The sequence below is a fragment of the Henckelia pumila genome, chromosome 2 (genome assembly GCF_033568475.1).
Source record: "Henckelia pumila isolate YLH828 chromosome 2, ASM3356847v2, whole genome shotgun sequence".
Taxonomy (NCBI): Eukaryota; Viridiplantae; Streptophyta; class Magnoliopsida; order Lamiales; family Gesneriaceae; genus Henckelia; species Henckelia pumila.
The window spans coordinates 162,640,576-162,667,543 of record NC_133121.1 but is presented as its reverse complement, the minus strand read 5'-3'; the positions used below and the strand labels follow the sequence as shown (position 1 = coordinate 162,667,543).

The 26,968-nt window shown below is 38.3% G+C and overlaps 1 protein-coding gene across 1 annotated transcript; it reads left to right on the top strand.

Moving 5' to 3' along the window:
- Nucleotides 1–1,311: 1,311 nt before the first annotated feature.
- LOC140878817 (uncharacterized) lies at nucleotides 1,312–23,397 on the top strand. The gene is made up of 6 exons (XM_073282445.1): nucleotides 1,312–1,548; nucleotides 22,288–22,488; nucleotides 22,666–22,776; nucleotides 22,885–22,981; nucleotides 23,101–23,163; nucleotides 23,274–23,397. Exons 1-5 carry the CDS (start codon nucleotides 1,312–1,314, stop codon nucleotides 23,106–23,108), a joined length of 654 nt encoding a protein of 217 aa, XP_073138546.1. The 3' UTR covers nucleotides 23,109–23,163; nucleotides 23,274–23,397.
- Nucleotides 23,398–26,968: the final 3,571 nt, after the last annotated feature.

Sequence of the window (26,968 nt, the reverse complement as noted above, 5' to 3'; positions counted from 1 at the left end):
AAGTAATATAAAGTCATTGCCATAAAAGTGTAAATAATATTAAACAAAAGATTGTTTATACAAAGAGTCAACAAAGCCCATAGCCACACAGTTGGCTCACTGGGCACCCACTCTTACAGTAAATACTTGCGTCGTTTATTTGTTTTCGCGTGAGTGTTGAGTTTGATCTGTGTGAGTTGGTTTCATCCATTTTTGGGATTAATTGTTCTTGTTGCGGTGTTCGTGTCTGTGAATTCTCGGAATATCGAATTATTCTGGATTGATTCCTAACAAGTGGCGCCGTCTGTGGGAAACTAAGAAAAGATGGTGGGATCAATGAAGTTTGATATTGAAAAGTTTACTGACAAGAACGATTTCTCACTCTGGAGAATTAAGATGCGTGAAATCTTGATACAACGAAGATTGGTGGAAGCTCAAGAAGAAGGAGGAGATGTATGATGATATAAAGAACAAGGATGAATTACTCGAGAAAGCACACAGTGTAATTATTCTTTGTCTGGGTGATAGATCTCTTTGGGAGGTGGCCAGAGAAGAATCTGCGGCGGCGGTGTGGCTTAAACTCGAGAATTTATACATGACGAAATCCCTGGTTAACCGTCTGTACATGAAATAGAGGTTGTATTCCTTTGTCATCAAGGATGAGAAGAACCTTGAAGACCAGATCGAAGAATTCAACAAGATATTGGATGACTTGGAGAATATTGAAGTAAAGCTTGAGGATGAAGATCGGGCTTTGATACTTCTGAATGCTCTTCCTAAAGCATATGAAAATTTCAGGGATGCTTTGCTATATGGAAGAGAACAGACAATAACCTTGGAAAAAGTTATGTCTGCTATTAAATCCAAGGAACTTTAGAGAAAGTCAAACGCAAACACTGAATCACATGGAGAAGGTCTTATGGTGAGGGGCAGAAGTGATAGGAGGACATCAAATGGGAAGTACAGGCCAAAATCCAGATCGAAGAGTCAAGAAAGATACCAGAACATAAATTTGGGTAATATGAAGTGTTATGCATGTCAGAAGGTTGGAAATATAAGAAGAGATTGTCCAGAAGGAAAGAGAAGGAACCAGAAAAACCCAAGGAAGATGATACTCTGGCCATAGCTTCAGATGGATATGACTCAGCAGAAGTATTGGTAGTTTCTAAAGGTGATCAAAACCACGAATAGATACTGGATTCAAGATACTCCTTTCACATGTATTCTATAAGATCTTGGTTTGAAAAGTTGGAGGAATTAGATCAGGGCATGGTACTGTTGGGGAATAATCAATCATGCAGGATAAAGGGCTCTTGAAATATCAGAATAAGGATGCATGATGGGATTGACAGAGTACTAACTAAGATGAGGTATGTGCCCGAGTTGAAGAGAAACTTGATATCATTGGGAACACTTGATTCTCAGGGATATTCGTTCAAATCAGGAGCAAGAAGTATTTCAGTGTCAAAAGGATCACTGGTCGTTATGAAGGCTGTCAAAAGGAACCTCCTTTATGTACTACAAGGTGAAACGATTATTGAAAGTACAACAAGTATTCAGGAACAGCATGTAAGGCCCGGGATTATTTAATTTAATCTGAGATTATTTAATTTTAATCTGAGTATATTTAATTTGGGAATATTTGGAGTTTTAATTTAAATTCTAATATTCTTAAATTATTTAGGATTGAAATTAAATTTAAAAGAGGGCCGAGGACCGAATTGCAAATACTGAAGAATTGAGGGGCTAAAATGCAATTTGGCTTGAAGTTATCAGATTATTATTGCTTATTCAGAATGTATGCGTGTATGTGTGATATTCATTTTATAAAAGTTGAACAGAGCAAGCCGAGATCTTTATTTTTTTTCATTTTTGATTTTCAAAATTTCGTAACTTTTGATCCGCTCGTCCGATTTCAATTCTGAAAATTGTTCTGGAATCCTCGCAACAAGGGCTTTGATCTAGTGTAAGTTTATAATTATTTCGGCATCTTTTGAAGATCAAAATCTGGTAGATATCAGAAATCGATGTTATGTATGCGTTCTTGAAGTTTTATACATTCTGATATCGAAACCGGATCGAATAGTCTATCTTATTTGTGCTTAATCATGAATTTCAGATTATAGTTGATGATTATAGCTGCTGATATGAGGATATATGATGTTATCTTGCTGCTACATGTTGATTTGAAGTATATGAGATTGATATTGATTTCGATATTTTGTTCGTTACCAATTTTCAGTCGCTACGCTGTCGATTCGTGTTTTGATACCGTTTTGATAGCCGATGATTGAGCTGAGACGTTCTTAGAGATGTTGTTAATGTTTTAGTATTTTTATTCTTCAATTTTAGACTAGTTTTGAAGGCTAACAACTCAAGAACTTGAATTCAAACCGAAGAAGAAGAAGTTCAGGTTGAAGTGATTTTGATTGAAGATCTATTGATGATTTTGAATTGATTTTGAAATGATAGATTTGAACGAAGTTTGATATGAATGTTTTGATGTTATGTTTCAGATTTGAAGCGTTCAAAACCGAGAAAACCAGAAGGTATATGACGACATCGCGAGTCAGGGATTTGAAACTCAAAAATGAATGTAGTAACCCAGATTCCATTTTAAGATAATGATATGTTAAACATAATTAAGGGTTAGTAATTAACCAATTTCATGGCATAATTGGACTTCAGAATTACCAGAGGGATCGCTGCATATAAGGGAGATAGCCAAGTTCCACTTTCCATGCTATGATATGGCAAATAATTTTAAATGTGGCAAAACATGATTAAGAAGTCCTTATTTGGTAAAAATAATTGGAAAATCAGCTCCGGAACGTTCAAAAATGGTAGGAAGGGTCCTGGGGGTCTCGGACAGTTCGGAGGCACCGAAATGAGTTCGGACCATCCGAACTCAAATACAAAGTTCGGACCATCCGAACCTGGGTTCGGAGGATCCGAACCCAGCACTTAGGAGGCTCCGAACTCAGCTAGTTCGGAGGCTCCGAACTCCCCCAGACAACAATGCTAGATGACTAATCCGCGATTTTTGACAACTGTCGTACATGCAGGTTCGGAGGGTCCGAACCCAGTTCGGAGGCTCCGAACTCCGACGGATTTTTGGATATAAATAGGGCTCTTCGGAGTCATAATTTGAATACGAATTCCCGAGTTTTCTTCTTCAGTTAAATAGTGTGAGTTATACACTTGAGGGCCCTATCGGTTATAATAGTGGTTCTGCAATAACCAAGGAGTGGTTATAGTCATCCGGGACTAGCGACTTCAAACAACTATCGACGGACGAAGGTATGGTCCGGGAATCTATTTAAGTTTTGGGAGTACTTATTAGCTTAGTTAAGGCTTATAGAACTTGTGTAGTGATACGATAAACTTCTGAATATAGGCTTGGAACCTAGGATCCTACTATACTTGAACTAGCTTAGAGGTACGTACACATTGACTGAGATTGCCAGCGAGTATACATGTTTATATGTTGCATTTATTTGGCATTATTATATGGAATGATATATGATTTACCGCTTTCTATATTCATATGTCGTGTGCATATACACGTTGAGCCTATACCTTGATATACCTGATTATAGAGCCGCTCAACTCTATACTCGATAGTATGTCACTGAGAGTACCGCGACGGCAGGGACATTTATGTCTGACCACTCTGGTGTACTTGACGAGTGTCATTACACCCAGAGATTGATCCGTACGGTGGCAGCACTCATGTGGCGCCGGTACTGAGCATGACTTTTCAGATGAACCTTTACCAGTCATCATGTTGCATGCACTATATACATATGTTTACTCATGTTTATGTACTGGGCGTTAGTGCTCACGTCCTAGTTATTATCTTGGATATCCTATTCCATGGGGCACGTCGCAGGATGGACGGAGCTGGTAGTTCAAGGCAGGACTATGGAGCAGGAGCCTTGAGGAGTTTATTATACAGCAGGAATCGATATAGCTGTATAATGTTTATTTTTAAGTTTTTCGATATGGTTGTATCACTACAGTATTAAGCCTGGATATATTTTACTAAGCTGATATGTAATTTATGAATTATGTTTCCGCACGTTTTACTCTGTTAAGTATTTTGCTGTATTAAGTTTAATGCATGCTATTAGTTGCCAGTTAGTAGGTGATTCCATGCAGGGTCACTACATTTTTGGTATCAGATCATGCATAGATTTTGGGAATTAGTACTGGGGATTTAGTTTAGTCTTGAGTAATTCTTGCCCATTTGGGATTTTAATGTGCAATTCTTTTCAGGATATGGCTGACGAGAGTCACGGTAGTATTGGCCAGGGAGGTGGTCATCATCGTCATCATCGCCATCTTGATGATCAGTATCATTCTCATGAGGGTAGACGTCGCTACACTATTAATAAGTTCATACAAGTAGGACCGAAACCCTTGGTGGGAGGCGAGAATCCTGAACAAGCAAGAAGTTGGATGTCCAAACTCGAGAGTGATTTTCGAGCTTTTGATTGCACTGAGGAGCAGAAATTAGAAGTTCTAGAATTCGTTCTAGATGATCGAGCACGATTTTGGTGGGATGCCAAGGCTGCTCAGGCACGTATTAAGAGAGGACAGGTGACTTGGGGAGATTTCTGTCAGCAGTTTCAGAAACTGTATTTTCCTCCAGCTGTTTGAAAGAGTGGGTGCCCGATGAGCCAACTTGTGGCTAAGGGCTTTTATGACTCTATGTATAAATAATCTTTTGTTTAATATAATTTACACTTTTATAATGGCATTTACTTTATCTTTTATCATATTATTATGTTGTGACATACTATAAGATGTTTAAATGAAGACCTTGAATATACTATAGTGTATGTAAGATGTGGTAGCACATGGGGATGGCTATCATGAAACACGTCTCAAAGTCACTGTATATTCTAAACAGTTCCTAGTCAATTGAGCCGTCCGTTAATAAGGATAAGGATCGCTCGAGATTGAGACTAGCGTTTGCGATGCCGAGTACCACGTTTCATTGGTATGGAACATAGAGATGTTCAAAGCATGCAAATGAATATTCATATGATGAATGATTGAACTACCCTATCCGGACTTTCCAAGTGGTTATCACTTATCGAGTGGATAAAGTCCGCGGTTTTGGTTGTACACCATTAGTCCTTACTACTTGAAACATCATTGAGACTCTATATGCTAGTGCTTTACTTTGACTCGTTTACCGACTCTATTGGGGTCATCAGGTGTCGGGATTGGGTACACTTACGATACATATAGGAGTCGATGCTTTGTTGTCAAGGATTCACCACATACTTGCGAGTGTGGATATCCTATGCAATCTGAGGAGATATTAGTGTGACGAATCTCTGGCCAGAGTACATGATGTGTTTTAGGTTACTTGGTTTCCTAGTAGCACATGCGATGTCACTATTTGATCTTCAAGATGTATTGCATAGTTATCGAATCTCGAACGACTCTCGATTTACCAATGGTTGTTGATTCGATCGGGATATATGGATGAAGGGACCGTACTGTACGCTAACCAAAATCTATTGGTTCTTGCAGGCACTATCAGTGATATCTAGGGAATCATGGGGCGATGTTGCTAGGCGCTCTTACCATGATTCGATGGGCAAGTCGGAAATTGTTGTTCTGAGTCACAAGGAGTTGTGAGCCCACGGCTAGCTGTATCCCTGAACCATTGAGGGTCACACAAGTAATGGATTTTTAATCCCCGTTGAGATAATTAAATTTAAAGAGTTAAATTTAGTGAATAAAGAAGTGGGACTTCTTATTTAAGAGTAGAGAGAGTAAGATTTCCTAAAATGACATAGTGATGGACATTTTTGGAAACCACTGAATTCGGATTCAGAAAATTTATCTTGACTTTAAAAGATGCAGAAATGGTTTCTGTGCACATTGGTGAAATTGGTTTATCAATCTGAGTCACGATGAATTTTATATTAATTTCTGAACATGCGGGCTTTGCTTGTCAGGCTTGAACTTAGGACTAATGGGCCCTAAGCTGTTAGCAGCCCACATTATAAATAAGTTATTGCAGTACAGAAATTACATACAACTTACACTCAGATTTTCGAAAACCCTAGCCTCCAGTCTAGGAATTTCGGCCGCCCCCCCTCTCTCTGTCTTAGAGAATTTTCAGTCTGCGAATTTTGAATTTGCAGTCTGAATTAGCAGATCATATCTGTTCTATCTCTTCGTAGAAACTTCTGATAGACTTTCTAGTGTAGTCTATCAGAGGGATTAAACTTCTGTTCGTGGACCTGATTGAAGAATTGTTTGTTCATCAGTTCCTGAGATATACAACAAGAGCAGTTTAATCTGTTGGTGTCCATAATCTCGTTTCGAGATTTTAAGGTAAAATTTATATTGTTTAAATTTTATATTATCCATTTTAATCGCAGGAATTTGATACCCATATGGAATCGTTCCATATAAAATTTTAAAACTTCCGCTGCACCGGGTATCACTTTCTTTTTCGATCCGGAGAACGACCATGGTCCAACAGTGGTATCAGAGCCAGGCTGTTCTCGGATTTTATCGATTGTACAAAGCCTCGATTTTTCAAAAAAATAAAACGGAAAAGAAAAAAAATATATATATATTTTCGGGGCTGCCCGCTGCCCGAAGGCAGCGAGCAGCGCCGCGTGCAGCCCTGCGCGCAGATGGGCTGCACGCAGCAGCCCTGCGCGAGCTAGGTCAAGCGTTGCCCTAGCCCGCGCAGCTGGGCTGGACGAGTCCAGCCTAGCGACGGGCGGGCAGCCCGGGATTGTCCCGAGCTGCCCAGAAATTTTTTTTTTTTAAAATTAAATTTTTTCATGAATTATGAATTCTAGCCCAAAATGGTTTTGGGCCCAGTTTTTGGCCCGATTGAAAATTGTTTCAGTTGGTCCACGAGGCAATGGGTCAAAATTGTTTGAGCCCAAAATTTTTAAGAAAATTAATTTTTGGATAAATTTTGAATTTTGGAAATTTATAAATTTAATACCATAAATTAAATCTTTAATTATTAATTTTGGTACAATTGATAATAAAATATGATTTTATGTATAAAATTGGATTTTATATGTAAAATATGATTTTATGGATAAACTAGATAAAATATGATTTTATATATAAAATAAGATTTTATGTATGGAATATGATTTTATCTATTTATATTTATTGACATTGCATGATATCCAATAAATTAATTTTTGAATTAAATATTATTGGATAAGGATGATCGATTGCCATGACCAATATTATAGGTGTATGTTAGGTTGTTTACATTTGACTTTATTATTGATTGTTGGGTTTTATTAATGGGCCTGGTTTATGGCCCAAATTTGATTTTATCATTTGTAATAAAAGTGGGCCTGGTTTATGGCCCGTTTCCATCCCTACAATGTATCCTTTTATTTGTCATAGTAATTTATTGTAAATTCACTAGAAATAGTGGGAGTTTTTGAAGATGGAGGTGAGACCAGCAAGCAATGATAAAGACTGAAGAAATGTAAATTGGAAGCACAATGTAATAGGATTGCATTGCATACTTGCATATCACCTAGGATTGGACTTAGACTCGTGATTGGCAACCACGGGTCGATTAGTAATGGAATCGATCATCCTAAAATATAATATATGATAATATCGTTATATGCATGTTTAGACTAAATTGTATGAATCCCGCAAGCATATAAATTTTAAATGATGAGACAAATTTTCAAAATTAAAATCCCTCATTTTAAATATGATTTAAAATTGATATCAAGATAAATAAAGGAAATTTAAATATTGTTTAAATGTTCCTACCTTCCATCAACGATCAATGTATGAGATGCTACCCGCGGATACGGTCCGGCTCATATTATTGGGGGGGCCCGTTCGTCGGAAAGCTGTACATTGGATCGACACATGTTGTAAGTTGGATGGAACTCCCATGGGATTGGCTCATATTATTGGGGATCCATATGGCGACCGTCCATCACAACTTAATATTAATGGGTAATCTTGACATGTCACAATAAACGGCGTCATATTATTGGGCCCTTATTGGACATGAGGTAAAAACATGGAGGTTGCTTTGGAAGATTTTGGGCTCTACCTTTTGAAAATTATGGTTGGCTGATATTATTCGGGACTATAGTTTGTCAATTGAACTCCATGTTCCCACTAAAGAAAATGTTTCTCGTTTTCACTAGAGGGTAGTGAAATCGTTAAAATAGTGGGAGTGAGATTCATAAAATAAATTTCGCCTATTTTATGTCTTAGTAAATTAATTAAACAATCACTGATTATTGTCTGTTTCTTTTCAGTATTTCATTAAGATGAATTCGCGCAATCCACTATTCTCTATTCTCGAACAAAATAAACTGACTGGCGCAAACTATACGGAATGGTTCCGTAAGTTGAAGATTGTCTTGACCTCGAAGAAGATGTTCTACGTGTTAGAAAAATCTCCTCCGAAGGAAGCACCAGCTGATATAAGTCCGGAAGAGTTGGCCAAACTTGATAAATGGTGGGACCATGATATCAAGGATGCTATATGCAAGCTTCGATGTCTGATGAACTCTAGAGGCGATTTGAGGATACCGTGAATGCTGCTGACATTCACGTACAACTCAAGGAACTTTTTGGGGCTCAATCGAGAGATGAAATGTTCGCTACTGTAAAAGAGTTAATGACGTGTCGCATGCATGAAGGGACTTCGGTCCGTGATCATGGGGTACGCGTGATTTGGCTCATTCAGAAGTTGGTAACGCTTGAATTGGTATTGGAGCATGAACTCAATGTGGACTTATTACTTCTCTCTCTTCCTTCATCGTTTGACGGTTTTGTGGTGAATTTCAATATGAACAAGATAGAGGCCTCCCTTGAAGAGATGGTCAATATGCTTGTAACTTATGAAGCCACTTTAAAGAAGGATAAACCGGTTCTCTTGGTGGGCTCCTCTTCTTCTGCTAAGAAGGGGCCAAGTACAAAGGGTAAGAAACGTTCTGCCCCATCCAAGAAAACCGGACCCGAGAAGAAGAACAAGACAAAGGCTTCAAACATGGAAAAGTTCAAGGATGTTTGCCATCACTGCAAGAAACCCGGTCATTGGAAACGTAACTGCAAGGAATATCTAGAGCAGTTGCGAACTGCGAAGGGTATGTTTTATATTGAAATAAATGTTTCACTTAATACTACTTCTTGGGTATTGGATACCGGATGTGGATCTCACATTTGCAATGATTTGCAGGTGATGACAAGAAGTCGCAAGCTTAGAATGGGTGAGACCCAGCTGAGGCTCGGAAATGGTTCTAGAGTTGAAGCCAAAGCTGTGGGAGACGTTTATTTAATTTTGCAGAACGATTTTAAGTTACTTTTGAGAGATGTTTTATTTGTTCCAGACTTGATTAAAAACATTATTTCTGTTTCTATGCTTGATAGAGATGGTTTTTCTTGCAATTTTGTGAATGGGATTTGCAATATTTACAAGAATGAATGTTTGATTGGAAATGGACAACTTGAAAACGATCTATATAACTTAAAATTAAAAGACGTTCCAATAAATTATGTTGATAAACCGGTAACAACGAACAAAAGAAAAATCGATAGTCAAAACCCGGCAAACCTTTGGCATGCTAGGCTAGGTCATATTTCATCAAGGAGGATGAACAAGCTAGTGGAAGAGGGCATGTTTGATATGTCTGATATTAACTCTCTAGCTACTTGTGAGTCCTGCCTGAAAGAAAAAATGACTAAATCTCCTTTCAAAGGAAAACCTGAGCGTAGTCAAAATCTATTGGATTTGATCCATACGGATGTTTGCGGACCATTTAGTATTGGTACAAAATTTGGTCACACCTACTTCATTACCTTTACTGATGATTATTCTAGGTATGGGTACTTATATTTGATGAAATATAAGTCTGAATCATTTGAAAAGTTCAAAGAATTCAAGGCTGAAATAGAAAACAAACTAGGTAAGAGGATTAAAGCACTTCGATCAGATCGAGGTGGAGAATACTTGAGTACCGAGTTTTTGAGCTATCTAAAAGAGAATGGGATTCTCTCTCAGTGGACTCCTCCTATGACACCTCAGCTTAATGGTGTTTCGGAGCGTCGCAATCGAACTTTGTTGGACATGGTTCAATCCATGATGAGTTTCACTGAGCTCCCACCTTCATTTTGGGGCTATGCTCTTGAAACGGCGGTATTGTTGTTGAACAACGTCCACACTAAAGCAGTGAACAAAACACCATACGAGTTATGGAATGGCAAAGCTCCTAAATATTCGTACTTGAGGATTTGGGGATGTCCTGCTTACGTGAAGCAGACAGTGGGAGATAAGTTGGATAGTCGATCCACCTTATGTTATTTTGTAGGGTATTCGAGGAATTCAATCGGATATTATTTCTATCATCCTACTGAAACAAAAGTGTTTGTTTCAAGGAATGCCACCTTCTTGGAGAAGGAGTTCTTATTGGATAAGAAAGGCAAGATGATGGAACTCGAAGAAATTCAAGAAGAACCCGAGATACAAAATAATGATCCTACACCTCAGGAACCATTGATTGACACGCCTATTACTAGAAGATCCGAGAGGACGTCTAGGCCTCCTATTATATATGGTTTTCTTCTTGAAGGGGATCAAAGTGAACCCAACATTGGATGTGATCCAAGAAACTTCAAGGAAGCAATTTCTGATGCAGATTCGAATTTATGGCTTGAAGCTATGCAGTCGGAAATAGATTTGATGCATACAAACCAAGTTTGGACTTTAGTAGATCCTCCCGATGGAATTGTTCCAATAGGGTGTAAATGGATCTATAAGAGAAAACTTGGGCCTGATGGAAAGGTACTGACCTACAAGGCACGATTGGTGGCAAAAGGTTATACTCAAAGACAAGGAGTTGACTATGATGAAACTTTTTCACCAGTCGCAATGTTCAAGTCCATAAGAATTCTTATTGCTATAGCAGCATGGTATGACTATGAGATATGGCAAATGGATGTGAAGACTGCATTTCTTAATGGAAACATTAAGGAAGAAATCTATATGATGCAGCCCGAGGGATTCACATCCATGGGAAGCGAGCATAAGGTATGCAAGATTCAGAGATCGATCTATGGTCTCAAACAAGCATCAAGAAGTTGGAACCAGAAATTTGATGAAACAATAAAGGATTTTGGTTTCATCAAGAACCCGGAGGAACCGTGCGTGTACAAGAAAGTAGTTAAGGATGCTGTGACATTCTTAGTACTTTATGTTGATGACATCTTACTCATTGGAAATGATGTAGGGATGTTGCAGTCAACAAAAATATGGTTATCAGGTAGATTCTCGATGAAGGATTTGGGTGAGGCGTCCTATATTCTAGGGATACAGATCTATAGAGATAAATCTAAGAGAATGATAGGACTTACTCAAGCTACCTACATCGACACTATATTGAAAAGGTTTTCAATGGATGAGTCCAAGAGAGGACATCTACCTATGTGTCATGGAGTCTCTCTATCCAAGTCAATGTGTCCCAAGACTGACGAAGAGATAGAGAAAATGACACACATACCATATGCGTCAGCCATAGGAAGTATCATGTATGGGATGATATCCACCAGACCGGATGTGGCATTTGCTCTGAGTGTCACGAGCAGATATCAAGCCAATCCCGGTCAAATGCATTGGAAAGCTGTGAAGGATATTCTTAAGTACTTGAGAAGAACTAAGAATGTATTCATGGTTTATGGAGGAAGAGAACTGAAATTGGAAGGCTATACCGACTCTAGCTTCCAAAGTGACGTGGATGACTCGAAGTCAACCTCTGGATTTGTGTTCATGCTCAATGGCGGTGCTGTCTCTTGGAAGAGTTCCAAGCAGGACACCACAGCGGATTCCACCACTGAGGCAGAATACATTGCGGCATCAGCTGCTGCTAAAGAGGCCGTTTGGATGAGGAATTTCGTCCAAGAGTTGGGCGTTATTCCTGAAGCTGTTGGTCTAGTCCCAGTGTACTGTGACAACACGGGTGGCGTTGCTCAGGCAAAGGAACCAAGGTCTCATCAAAGATCCAAACACGTACTGAGGAAATACCACATCATTCGGGAGATCGTGGAAAGAAGAGACATCACTGTCGAGAGAGTGGCCTCTGCAGACAATATCGCTGATCCACTTACTAAGCCCTTGCCAGGACCATTATTTGACAAACATCGCGAAGCAATGGGACTACGTAGTATGACTAGTTGGCTTTAGGGCAAGTGGGAGATTGAAAGAGTGGGTGCCCGGTGAGCTAACTTGTGGCTAAGGGCTTTTATGACTCTATGTATAAACAATCTTTTGTTTAATATAATTTACACTTTTATAATGGCATTTACTTTATCTTTTATCATATTATTATGTTGTGACATACTATAAGATGTTTAGATGAAGACCTTGAATATACTATAGTGTATGTAAGATGTGGTAGCACATGGGGATGGCTATCATGAAACACATCTCAAAGTCACTGTATATTCTAAACAGTTCCTAGTCAATTGAGCCGTCCGTTAATAAGGATAAGGATCGCTCGAGATTGAGACTAGTGTTTGCGATGCCGAGTACCACGTTTCATTGGTATAGAACATAGAGATGTTCAAAGCATGCAAATGGATATTCATATGATGAATGATTGAACTACCCTATCCGGACTTTCCAAGTGGTTATCACTTATCGAGTGGATAAAGTCCGCGGTTTTGGTTGTACACCATTAGTCCTTACTACTTGAAACATCATTGAGACTCTATATGCTAGTGCTTTACTTTGACTCGTTTACCGACTCTATTGGGGTCATCAGGTGTCGGGATTGGGTACACTTACGACACATATAGGAGTCGATGCTTTGTTGTCAAGGATTCACCACATACTTGCGAGTGTGGATATCCTATGCAATCTGAGGAGATATTAGTGTGACGAATCTCTGGCCAGAGTACATGATGTGTTTTAGGTTACTTGGTTTCCTAGTAGCACATGCGATGTCACTATTTGATCTTCAAGATGTATTGCATAGTTATCGAATCTCGAACGACTCTCGATTTACCAATGGTTGTTGATTCGATCGGGATATATGGATGAAGGGACCGTACTGTACGCTAACCAAAATCTATTGGTTCTTGCAGGCACTATCAGTGATACCTAGGGAATCATGGGGCGATGTTGCTAGGCGCTCTTACCATGATTCGATGGGCAAGTCGGAAATTGTTGTTCCGAGTCACAAGGAGTTGTGAGCCCACGGCTAGCTGTATCCCTGAACCATTGAGGGTCACACAAGTAATGGATTTTTAATCCCCGTTGAGATAATTAAATTTAAAGAGTTAAATTTAGTGAATAAAGAAGTGGGACTTCTTATTTAAGAGTAGAGGGAGTAAGATTTCCTAAAATGACATAGTGATGGACATTTTTGGAAACCACTGAATTCGGATTCAGAAAATTTATCTTGACTTTAAAAGATGCAGAAATGGTTTCTGTGCACATTGGTGAAATTGGTTTACCAATCTGAGTTACGATGAATTTTATATTAATTTCTGAACATGCGGGCTTTGCTTGTCAGGCTTGAACTTAGGACTAATGGGCCCTAAGCTGTTAGCAGCCCACATTATAAATAAGTTATTGCAGTACAGAAATTACATACAACTTACACTCAGATTTTCGAAAACCCTAGCCTCCAGTCTAGGAATTTCGGCCGCCCCCCCTCTCTCTGTCTTAGAGAATTTTCAGTCTGCGAATTTCGAATTTGCAGTCTGAATTATCAGATCATATCTGTTCTATCTCTTCGTAGAAACTTCTGATAGAATTTCTAGTGCAGTCTATCAAAGGGATTAAACTTCTGTTCATGGACCTGATTGAAGAATTGTTCGTTCATCAGTTCCTGGGATATACAACAAGAGCAGTTTAATCTGTTTGTGTCCATAATCTCGTTTCGAGATTTTAAGGTAAAATTTATATTGTTTAAATTTTATATTATCCATTTTAATCGCAGGAATTTGATACCTATATGGAATCGTTCCATATAAAATTTTAAAACTTCCGCTGCACCGGGTATCACTTTCTTTTTCGATCCGAAGAATGACCGTGTTCCAACACTGTTTGCCAGGCACGATCGATGGAGTGGCTTACTCTGAGGCAAGGATCAATGACGATTGATCAATATCAGCAACGATTTCTTGATCTGATACCTTTCAGTCCTCATATCAGTGACAGTGATGCGTTCAAGTATGATATCTTTCTGCAAGGCTTGAATCAAGATATCTACTCACAAGTTGTCGTCTGTGATGATCCGACATCTTATGAGACTTTGGTGAACCGTTGCCGTCTTGTGGAGACCAGCAACAGGCGGGCACAGTTGATGATGCCAGGACAGCCTAGTGGATCTTTTGAGCCTAGAGCTCAATCTGTTTTGCAATCTGGACCTATGTCTTCTTCTACTCCTACTACTTCTTCTGGTTCTCGTGGTTCACGAGGTACATTCCGTTTCGGGAAAAAGAAGAAGAAGGAGGAATTTTGCAACCACTATGGAGGTAAACATCCGGCAGCTTCATGTCGGAAGGCTACTGGTGCTTGTTATATTTGTGGTGAGCAGGGACATCTGCGGAGAGATTGTCCTCAGCGTATGGGTTCTGCTAGTGGATTGGGATCACAGGTTGGATCTCAGGCTTCTACTTTTCCACGTCAGCAGCCAGCACCACAAAGTTCTTCTGGTTACCATCCATACTCACAAGGGCAAGTGTTTTCTCTGTCTCAAAACCAGGCTACTGAGGGAAGCGATCGCATGTTGGCAGGTACCTTTTTGTTATGTGGTATTCCTGCACTTGTTTTAATTGATACTGGAGTATCGCATTCCTTTATTTCTAGCCGTTTTGTTAAGAGACATATATTACCTTATGTATCATTAGATATGGATTTAGTTGTATCTACTCCGCTGGAGCAGGAGGTAGTGACTAAGCGTCTAGTGATAGGTTGCCTTCTAGAGTTTGAGGGTCACGTGTTGTATGCTAATCTGATGATTCTAGCGATGGCAGATTTTGATTGTATTTTGGAAATAGATATGCTGACTTTGTATCACGCTACTGTGGATTGTTATCAGTGTCTGGTACATTTTCATCCGGATGAGGGTGATAGCTGGTACTTTGATGGAGAGGGTGCACAACCTCCGATGCCACTTGTTTCGGCTTTATGGAGAGGGTGCACGACCTTCGATGCCACTTGTTTTGGCTTTGAAGGCATGTCATGGCTTAGAGTCAGGTGGGGAGGGCAACCTCATCTATGCAGTTGATATGTCCACGAGTAGTCCGGGTATCGATCAGTTATCGGTTGTCAGCAAGTTTCCTGATGTATTCCCTGATAAGATTCCTGGTTTTCTTCCGGTTCGAGAGGTTGAATTTGGTATTGATCTAGTACCAGGAACTACGCCTATATCCCGAGCACCTTATCGTCTTGCACCGTTAGAGATGAGGGAATTGAAACAGCAGTTGCAGGATCTGTTTGATAAGGGATATATTCGTCCGAGTGTTTCTCCGTGGGGAGCACCTGTTTTGTTCCTCCAGAAGAAGGATGGATCGATGCGATTATGTATTGACTACAGGCAGTTGAATCGTGTCACCATCAAGAATAAGTATCCTTTGCCGCAGATTGATGATTTGTTCGATCAATTATAGGGTACTTCTGTTTACTCGAAGATAGATCTTAGATCTGGATACCACCAGATGCGGGTACGAGACTCAGATATTTCTACGACTGCTTTCAGGACCAGATACGGGCATTATGAATTTCTGGTGATGCCATTCGGTTTGACGAATGCATCGGCAGTCTTTATGAATCTGATGAATCAGGTATTTCGAGAATATCTGGATAGATTTGTCATCGTCTTCATTGATGATATTCTTGTCTATTCTCATGACAAGGATGAGCATGCACAGCATCTGAGGATTGTTTTACAGACGTTACGAGATAAGAAGCTGTATGCGAAATTAAGCAAGTGCGAATTCTGGCTTGATCGGGTAGTGTTTCTCGATCATGTAATTTCTAGTGAAGGGATATCTGTTGATCCAAGTAAGATAGAGACAGTGCTGAACTGGTCTCGTCCGACAACGGTTGCTGAGATTCGAAGTTTCTTGGGTCTAGCTGGTTATTACCATCGGTTCATCGAGAATTTTGCACAGTTGGCCAGGCCTTTGACACAGCTTACACGGAAAGATGTTGCCTTCATATGGTCCTCGGATTGTGAGGAGTCATTTCACGAGCTGCATAGATGTCTTACTACTGCACCTGTGTTAGCTCTACCTTCTGGATCAGGAGGTTATGTTGTCTATATTGATGCCTCTGGTCAGGGGTTAGGATGTGTTCTTACAAAGTATGGACATGTTATTACCTATGCTTCTCGACAGTTGAAGAAACATGAGAATAATTATCCATTACATGATCTCGAGTTAGCCGCCATTGTATTTGCACTCAAGATTTGGAGGCATTATCTTTATGGCGAGAAATTTGAGATATTTACGGATCACAATAGTTTGAAGTATTTATTCACTCAGACGGAGTTGAATATGCGACAGAGACGCTGGATGGATCTTCTGAAGGATTATGATTGTGAAGTCAAATATCATCCAGGTTCTGCTAATCTTACTGCTGATGCCTTGAGTCGGCAGGTGAGACTGTCTGCACTTCAGACTAATGAAATATCTCATATGATACAAGAGTGCTGTTCATTGAGTTTTACGCTCAAGCACAGAAAAGGGAGAAATGAGATTCGATTGTATACTATTCTATCTGAGCCAGCATTGTATTCTCGGATCAGAGATGCTCAGATATATGATGTTAAGACTCAGAGTTTGGCACGTCTAGCCAATGGGTTAATACATCTGGATTCCATTTTCAGGCAGATGGATTATTGTGCTTATCTAATCGAGTAGTTGTACCTGATGTTGCAGAACTCAGGAACAATATTCTTTCTCAAGCTCACAGGAGTCGGTTATCAGTTCATCCTGGAAGCATGAAAATGTATAAGGACTTGCGAACTAGATTCTGGTGGAAAGGGATGAAGAGGAGTGTGTATCAATTTGTTTCGAGATGTTTGGTTTGTCAACAGGTTAAGGCTGAACACCGACGACCAGGTGGATTACTGCAGAATCTTGAGATTTCCGAATGGAAGTGGGAGCACGTGACTATGGATTTTGTCACTCACTTGCCTATGACTTCACGTCAGTCTGATGCTATCTGGGTCGTTGTTGAACGTTTGAAGAAATCAGCACACTTTATTCCTTACAACCGAGAGTATTCTTATGATCGCATGGAACACTTATATTTCCAGGAGATAGTGCGATTACATGGGATTCCAGTGAGTATAGTTAGTGATAGAGACACGCGATTTACCTCACGTTTTTGGGGTATTTTTCAGCAGGCTTTGGGTACCACTCTGAGTTTGAGCACTGCATATCATCCGGAGACTGATGGGCAGTCAGAGCGAACAATTCGTACGTTGAAGGATATGCTACGTTCTTCTGTCATGGATTTTGGTTTGTCTTGGCAGGATCAGTTACCTTTGATCGAATTTGCCTACAATAACAGTTATCATTGTAGTATTGATATGGCACCTTTCAAGGCATTGTATGGTCGACGGTGTCGTACTCCGTTATTCTAGGATGAAGTCGGAGAACGACAAGTCGAGGGTCCTGAGTTGGTGCAGTAGATTGTAGATAAGGTAGATTTGATCAAGCGGAGGATCAAAGCTGCTCAAGATATACAAGCTAGTTATGCTAATATTCATCGCAGACCATTGCAGTTTGAGCTTGTGTTCCTACGAGTATCACCTTTCAGGAAGGTGATGAGATTCGGTGTGAAAGGCAAGTTGTCACTTCGTTTCATTGGGCCTTTCCAGATACTGGAGAAGATTGGAGATGTTGCTTATCGTTTGGCGTTACCGCCATCTCTTTCCAGTATACATAATGTTTTTCATGTGTCATTACTTCGACAGTACATAGCTGATGAATCACATGTAATTCAATCTACTGATGTTCAGCTAAAGCCAGATCTGTCGTATGTTGAACGATCACTCTGTATCCTAGACAGGAAGGAGAAAGTTCTTCGGAACAAGACTATACCACTTGTGATGGTACAGTGGCAGCGCCGAGGCGTTGAAGAAGCAACTTGGGAAACCGAGAGCCATATGCGAGCAGAATATCCTGAGATGTTTGCTGTGTATTTTTTATTACCATGTAAAGATGTAATTACAGTTTTTGTAAGAAAACATGGTTTGATGTTTCATATTATTATCTTGATTTGTCTTTAGATTTTATTTCGCAGACGAAATATCTAAAGATGGGGAGAATGTAGTAACCCAGATTCCATTTTATGATAATGATATGTTAAACATGATTAAGGGTTAGTAATTAACCAATTCCAGGGCATAATTGGACTTCAGAATTACCAGAGGGATCGCTGCATATAAGGGAGATAGCCAAGTTCCACTTTCCATGCTATGATATGGCATATAATTTTAAATGTGGCAAAACATGATTAAGGAGTCCTTATTTGGTAAAAATAAGTGGAAAATCAGCTCCGGAACGTCCGAAAATGGTAGGAAGGGTCCTGGGGGTCTCGGATAGTTCGGAGGCACCGAAATGATTTCGGACCATCTGAACTCAAATACAAAGTTCGGACCATCCGAACCCGAGTTTGGAGGATCCGAACCCAGCACTTAGGAGGCTCCGAACCCAGTTCGGAGGCTCCGAACTCCCCCAGACAGCAATGCTAGATGACTAATCTGCGATTTTTGACAAGTGTCGTACATACAGGTTCGGAGGGTCCGAACCCAGTTCGAAGGCTCCGAACTCCGACGGATTTTTGGCTATAAATAGGGCTCTTCGGAGTCATAATTTGAATACGAATTCCCGAGTTTTCTTCTTCAGTTATATAGTGTGAGTTATACACTTGAGGGCCCTATCGGTTATAATAGAGGTTCTGGAATAACCAAGGAGTGGTTATAGTCATCCGGGACTAGCGACTTCAAAGGGCTATCATCGGACGAAGGTATGGTCCGGGAATCTATTTAAGATTTGGGAGTACTTATTAGCTTAGTTAAGGCTTATAGAACTTGTGTAGTGATACGATGAACTTTTGAATATAGGCTTGGAACCTAGGATCCTACTATACTTGAACTAGCTTAGAGGTACGTACACATTGACTGAGATTGCCAGCGAGTATACATGTTTATATGTTGCATTTATTTGACATTATTATATGGCATGATATATGATTTACCTCTTTCTATATTCATATGTCATATGCATATACACGTTGAGCCTATACCTTGATATACCTGATTATAGAGCCGCTCAGCTCTATACTCGATAGTATGTCACTGAGAGTACCGCGACGGCGGGGACATTTATGTCTGACTACTCTGGTGTACTTAACGAGTGTTGTTGCACCCAGAGGTTGATCCGTGCAGTGGCAGCACTCATGTGGCACCGGTACTGAGCATGATTTTTCAGATGACCCTTTACCAGTCATCATGTTGCATGCACTATATACATATGTTTACTCACGTTTATGTACTGGGCGTTAGCGCTCACGTCCTAGTTATAATCTTGGACACCCTATTCCATGGGGCACGTCGCAGGATGGACGAAGCTGGTAGTTCAAGGCAGGACTAGGGAGCAGGAGCCTTGAGGTGTTTATTATACAGCAGGATTCGATATAGCTGTATAATGTTTACTTTTAAGTTTTTTGATATGGTTGTATCACTACAGTATTAAGCCTGGATATATTTTACTAAGCTGATATGTAATTTATGGATTATGTTTCTGCACGTTTTACTCTGTTAAGTATTTTGTTGTATTAAGTTTAATGCATGCTAATTAGTTGTCAGTTAGTAGGTGATTACATGCAGGGTCACTACAATGAAGCTTCTTGAGTTGTCCCGCCAAAATCACATACTTGTTTATTGTTTTTATTTGATTTTGATGTTGTCGATCCATCTCATGTAGTGGATATTTGAGTCGTTATGATTACGATGATGATATGATATGATATTGAATTGATTCTATGCCGAGGTCGGAGGCGACCTTATTTTCTAGTCCAGAATGACTACGATAGATGGATATCCATGTCAAGATCTTTTACGAATCTTGAAGGCAACGACGTTTTATGAATCAATTCTTGATCGATATATGCGTTATTTACTCTACTGTCGAGTCGATTATGATTAGAGTTGATATGATTTATTTAACGCTTTAAATGTCGATTATATTGGGAATGATTTCTCACCGGAGTTTATCCGGCTGTTGCTTTGTTTTGTATGTGTGCATGACAACAGAGGGGGGTTGGAGCTAGTTAGAGACGTCATTGACAGCTCGAGAGAGAGTTAAGCACGAGAGGAATCGGGTTTTAGCTGAAGTTAGAAGTTTTAGAAGCATCAAACATGTTAGAATATTGTGGTTTGAAGTACACTTTTGCGAATCGTTATAGTTCTGTTGTTTATCGCTTTTTGAACGACTAGTTTGATGTAATATTCGCATGGCTTGATGCTGGGAACTTACTACATGTACATATGCATGTTTGAGAATTATTAAACCATGATTCAAGTTGATTTTTGGATGTTTGCGATTGAGTTTCCAGACTTTGATAGAAAAATAAATTCGCAAATTTTTTGAAGCAGAGTGCCCGCTCGTTCGGGTGAACTCGATGGATCGAGCGTGGCATGTGATTTTCTAAAACAGAGAATTTGATTTTGAGGCCCGCTAGATCGTGTGAGTTCGTGGGATCGAGCGCGGCCAAATTTTTTCCAAACCCGAGAATTTGATTTTCTAGCTCGCTCGATCGGATGAGTTTGTCCGATCGAGCAAGGTGCAGATTTTTAAAAAAAAATTCATTTGGTTTGAGTATTCATTTAATTACTTGGTTAATTGTTTTATTAATCATTAATTGCCTTAAGATGAGATTAGCAACCCGAGGTCCCCACAACAGGTGGTATCAGAGCTTAAGTTTCTCGGACTGAGAATAGATGAGTGGGGTAGATCGAGTCTTCTATTCTGATTTATTTATTCTTGAAGCATGTTTATTATCTTAATTAATTTACAGCTTTAAGAATTGCATGCTATCTGCTATCTGATATGATTGGAAGCATGTTGGACTGAGTATGAATCAGAACTCGATCTCTTGAAAATGCATGAAAGTGCTAACACTAGTAGAATTTTGGCTTTTTACTTCGCCACCTATTACTTCGGAAATTATTATTTACGAAGTAAAATAAAACAATCAACTTCGGTAATAATATTAGTGAAGTAAAAACACATTTTTTACTTCAGAATTCAAAAAACACGGGCTTCACTAATCATTTTTGGTAACATTTTACTTCGGTATTTTAATTTTGACGAAGTAAAAATTTAAAAAATAAAATTTATAATTATAATTGCTGAAGTAAAAAGAACAACCGGTAACCTTAGATTTAATTTCCCTTTCGCTTTTCTAACATTTATCCTTGGAGAAAAAAAAAATCGCAATCCCCTTTCTTCTTCATCCCAAGCTCCGCCGATTTGAATCTCCAGCCTTCCACCTCCACCTCTTTGACGGAATTGTTAAGTTGACTACATATTTGGTAAGATCTCTTCGCAATCTATCTCTCGATACCATTCCATAAGGAAATTTCCCATTTTTCTTTTCTGTTTTCGGAATTAATTGCGTTTTTCCGGCCGTTTCCCGATCGATTTTGATGTTTTATGGTTGTAGGTTGCTTGGATTTGAGTTTTAGAGAGATTTATGCCACTGCCTCATGTTTTAGAAAAAAAATTTTACTGGGGTTTTATCTGATAAGGAGATCTTGGGATCGAAACATGTAATATCTTTACTCGCATTTTCCAAATTTGACAAGTTACCTCTCAATATTTTTCCCTTTCCCTCGAAAAATAAATCTATGGAAACTATTACAAGGTGATTCCAGAAGGAAGGACTGGCTCAGAAATATGCTCTTTCACATTTGCCTCAATCTGTTTTTCATGTTCGGGTAAAATTCCTTTTGGTGTTATGAAAATTATACCTTATTTAGTTTGCCATCACCATCACATGCTATTTTTTCTTTGACAACATGGTGTCCTTCTAGAATTCTGCAAACTTAGTTTGTGTCGCAAACTTAGTTTGTTTCCAGTTGACCATGAAGTTCATAACCAATTGAGATTGGTAAGTCGATAGTGGTTAGTTTCTGATGTTAAAATTCTTGGTCTCCAGTTGCAATTATTAAAAAGTTCTTGACAGATTAACTGGTGGGGCTTTAATTATCAAGGAATATTTGACTTGACTATGATATTCAGGTGCTTCCTATTGGTCATTTAATCTGTTATTGTGAGGCCTCATGGAAGAAAATTCTCTGTGACTGGAATAACAGTGCTGATTCTTGTGGTAGTATTTGTTCGAAAAAGATTGTATCATGCTGTGGAAGATTTTATGCACAATCAATCAGAAAAGTAATACACACAGAAGACGTCGGTGTGCTTGTAGTTGGAACTCTAAAGGTCGTAATGATTGAATCTCTTATCTCTTTAAGTGGCAATTGGCATGTGATATTCTTATATTTATCATGATTGCGGCAGATATAAGTAATGTATAGTGCCTTTTGCATTTTCTGAACTTAATGTTTTGTGCTGAAGCTATGAACAATTAAAATAACACGCCTCCTTTTTGTTTTTCAGATTTCTTTGTCTTCTGGAATATTGCAACTTGTTGATGCAACTGGTGGCATGGATGTCGTACTTGATGTTCCAGTGCTTTCAGTAGTGTGGGAAATTGGTAGGATTTTAGAGGTTGGGCTTTCTTTTCATCCATGTCACCTTGTACAATTTTTAGTAGATTTACGGCAAGTCTTTTATACTATTGCTTTATTGCTGTCAATCATACCTTCATGATTTCAGGCAAAAGATTTTACCATAATTATAGAAGGCAAACCTGAAAAACTGGTCGGCTTGGATTTGCACCCAGAACAATCATTATCCTGCCGAAGTATCTTTGGTAATGCTTCGCTAACTAGAAGAATGAGATTTTCCCCTTATCTTTATTTGAAGTCAGGTAGTGAAGATTACAATCTTGATCCATGGTCTCTCCTATGCGATGACAAGAGAAACTTGCAGGGGCATGAAAGTGGGAAGTTTCACTTGCTTTTGTTGACACACAAATTTCCCGTTCAGCAAATGGTATGGTTATATGGTTCATTCCAAAGATACACGCTAGTGTAAATTTTTAGTTGGCTAGCATTCATACCTTTCTTGTCTGTCTTTTGATTGTTACTTGTTTCCATCTTTAGTTTCAAATTGGTCAAGCAAAAAAATCAGCCATGTTTGCTCAGGCCATACTCCTGCCTTGGGATTTGCTTGTTGCCGAGAAAAACATAGAATCAAATGCCACTCGGCTTTTCTTGGACCATCTGGGAGTTTCTCTTGAAAAATTCAGATATGAGGAAGTTTTTCTTTACAAGAGATGTAAATTTGATCCATCTTTAATGGACGCTTCAAATTTTAGGTCAGATGACCTTGGAAATGGATTACTTGGTCATTTTACAGATCCCTGTGGTTCTTATATCAGCTGTTACGCTAAAAATTCCAGTTGTATTTCGAATATCCCACTGGAATTGCCATGTTTGATTTCTAATAGTAGTGTGAATTATCTTCGCAAGGGCACTTTGGGATACACAGATTCATGTGATAAGATTGTTCCTTGCTGCCAACCTCAGAAGCGCACTGTTTTGCTGGAATTCAGTTCAGAGAGGTTTTGTGTCTTTGAGGTATGCTATATTTACTTTCACAATCCAAGATAAGATATTGCTAATTTTTTTCCGCTAAATATAAGTGTTGACTTGGCAGGCGTTGAGAATCGGTAGCTATTACCTGGTCAAACATGAGGAGAAAGATACGATACTTGCTGCTAAGAAGCATTCTCAAATCCGTCCTGCTAAAGTATTCGTCCACGCTGGGACGCGTTTTTAGAGTTTTCTATTCTCAACTATAGATAGTTTTCAAACTTCAAAAGCATCTATTGGCAGTGTGGTGAGAAGGTAAAATTTTTTATTCTATTTATTCAGAATGGCACGATATCAAACGAGATATAGGTTTGGATTACTGCTTTTTTTTTTATTCATTCATTCTTTTCTAGTTTTAGTAGTATTATTATTATTTTGTGCTGCTTAGGATTTGTTATTTATATTTTGTTCCTGTTTTGAACTTGTAATTGGTCTTTATGTGTTTGGTTTGTTGCCTCTTAAATCTATTATACTTATTTTGAAATTTAATTCTATGCATGGATTCATGGAACAGGCTCCATGAGCCTTAAAGATGTATTCTGATCATTTCGGCATTTTTTAATTCAGGGACAAGTATGATGAAGAGTGGGAGAAGTTGAGGTACAATATGAAATTGTTTTGTTTTGTTTTTGTTTTTTGGTTGAATTCATATTTTAATTTACTTTTGTGTATAACGCTCCTGTTTTGGCCTCTGAAATGTATTATAGTTGTTTTGAAATTTTATTATACACATGGATTCATGGATCAAGCTCCGTGGCCTGATTGTTTCCGCATTGTTTTTTTATTGTTCCGTGAACTGAATGTCCATATTTTATGGATATATCCTCTGATTGTTTTCGCATTGTTTTTTTTATTGGTTACTTCAGGGAAATATTTGCTTTGAAGTTGGAGAAGTGAAGGTACAATAGGAAATTGATTTCTTTCATTCAGCAGATATTTTAATTTACATTTGCAAAAGTTGCTTTTTTCATTCTCTTTTCTATTTTTATTATGTGCTTCTAATTTGAATAGTATCATCAGTGTTTTGTCCCATGATCGAAGCCTTTTCATCCATAGGTAATTTGATAAATTTTATATTTATGTTTGGTTCTTTCAACCGGTGTTCGACATAATTATTATTTTTACTTGCTTTCACTAGTATTCTAAATTAGTATGTTACTTTTTAGTAGTAATATGATGATGAATCTTTATTAATTATCTTGTTAGTTGTATTTATATATTTATTTGCACTTTGTATAAATTGTATTATATCGTACGCTAGGAATTTCATTTATATAATATACTGATTTGTTTCTAAAAATAATAATTTACATTGATAGAGATGTGTGATACGCTAGGAAGAAGGTAATATTGTGCTGCTGCTGCTGGCCGAGAATATTTTACTCTCATCTCATTGTGATCTTTTTTCTTTATGATCTTTCAGTGGAAGAAGGTAATATTGGCGGCTGCATGAAAGATTATCACAATCTTTATTATGTATGCATATATAAAAGTTGGTAGGGACACTTGCAAGTATTCAAGGCTTGTTTTCCTTCTTAAAAAATGACGCCAACTTATCCTAGTTTTGCGATCTAACTTTGGGCCATATGCTAATGATTTGAATTTACTATTAAGCTATTGTTTGGTACCATGTTATTTACAAACATAATGATTTGAATTTACTATTAAGCTATGGTTCTGTACCATCTTATTTACAAACATCCTTTTGTTTTTTGTTTTTACTTTCCTTCTAGTATTCCACTTTCAGAGAAGGTTCAATGTTCTGGGATTTTTTTCGGGGGTGTCGCCGTGACTGCGGCGATTATGTCATTGTACGTATTGCTTTGTATTTTGTGTTATTTTTATGTGATGATCTCTTTACTTATCAATATTACCCCTTTTATTTGCAGGACTACAAAGAGGAGGCATGCAATTTTTTTTGTTAAGTTCTTCAGTGTTTTTTTGTATATAATCTTATTTTTCAACAGGTGGGCTGCAACCAGAATGGCACGATATCAGACGGAAGATAGGTTTGGATTACTTCTTTTTTTTTTAATTCATTCATTCTTTTCTAGTTTTAGTAGTAATATTATTATTTTGTGCTTCCTAGGATTTTCTATTTATATTTTGTTCCTGCTTTGAACTTGTAATTGGTCTTTATGTGTTTGGTTTGTTGCCTCTTAAATCTATTATACTTGTTTTGAAATTTAATTCTACGCATGGATTCATGGATCAGGCTCCATGAGCTGAATGCCCATACTTAAAATGTATCCTGTTCATTTCGACATTTTTTTATTCAGGGACAAGTATGCTGCAGAGTTGGAGAAGTTGAGGTACTATGAAATTGTTTTTTTTTTTGTTGTTGAATTCATATTTTAATTTACTTTTGTATATAACGCTTCCTGTTTTGGCCTCTGAAATATGTATTATAGTTGTTTTGAATTTTATTATACAAATGGATTCATGGATCAAGCTCCGTGAGATTTGTGTGGCTTGGAGATTTGTGTAAATGATTGATTTTAATGGGTTTTATTTCTTTCTTCTACAGTAGCCATTTTCACACACTAGCATGCTTAACTTTTTTTTTTTTTAAATTTCTGCATGTGCAAGGAATTCGTTAAATTTTTGCAGCATTGAAAGGGTTGGAAATGTAAGTGTAAATTTTCGAGCTGTTTAAATCCTTGTTTCAATTCTTAGTTTCAAGCGTTTGACTTGGGTATTGATTATAATAATAGAGTTGATTTTATGTGTTTTATGGAACATATTATGCAAATTTGTTTGTCCAATTCTTTGTTTGCTAAATAGCTTGTATCAATCCTGCACTATATATCATAGATGCTTTTACATTCAAATGACTTCACCAAGAAAACCGTACTCATTTACTTGTTTGGTGAGGATGATGAGATTCATATTGACATTGAGCTATCCATTTTTACATTTCAGTTTGCAGGATCCATCAAGAACCAATATTACAGCCAAGATAAATTTGATGAAGTTACAAGTGAATGCATTGAATTCGCCTACTCCTACTATGTAGGTGCCTAAATGTGTCATGCACGTTAGGATAATACTTTGTTTTGTCTCTGTGGATAGAATTTTAGTTTTGTGGAAATACATGTGGATACATGCATATTTTTGGGTTATTTTGGTGGATATACTTGTGGATTTATGGATGTTCGTCATTTTGGTATGAATAATTTATGAATATTTTATAGTCTATTTTA

Excerpts from the sequence above, each read along its gene's own strand:
- LOC140878817 (XM_073282445.1), top strand. The coding sequence starts at position 1,312 with ATGCATGATGGGATTGACAGAGTACTAACTAAGATGAGGTATGTGCCC. Across the intron at positions 22,489-22,665 it reads TTGTAGTTGGAACTCTAAAG|ATTTCTTTGTCTTCTGGAAT; the intron begins GTCGTAATGATT and ends TTTGTTTTTCAG. Across the intron at positions 22,777-22,884 it reads AAATTGGTAGGATTTTAGAG|GCAAAAGATTTTACCATAAT; the intron begins GTTGGGCTTTCT and ends TCATGATTTCAG.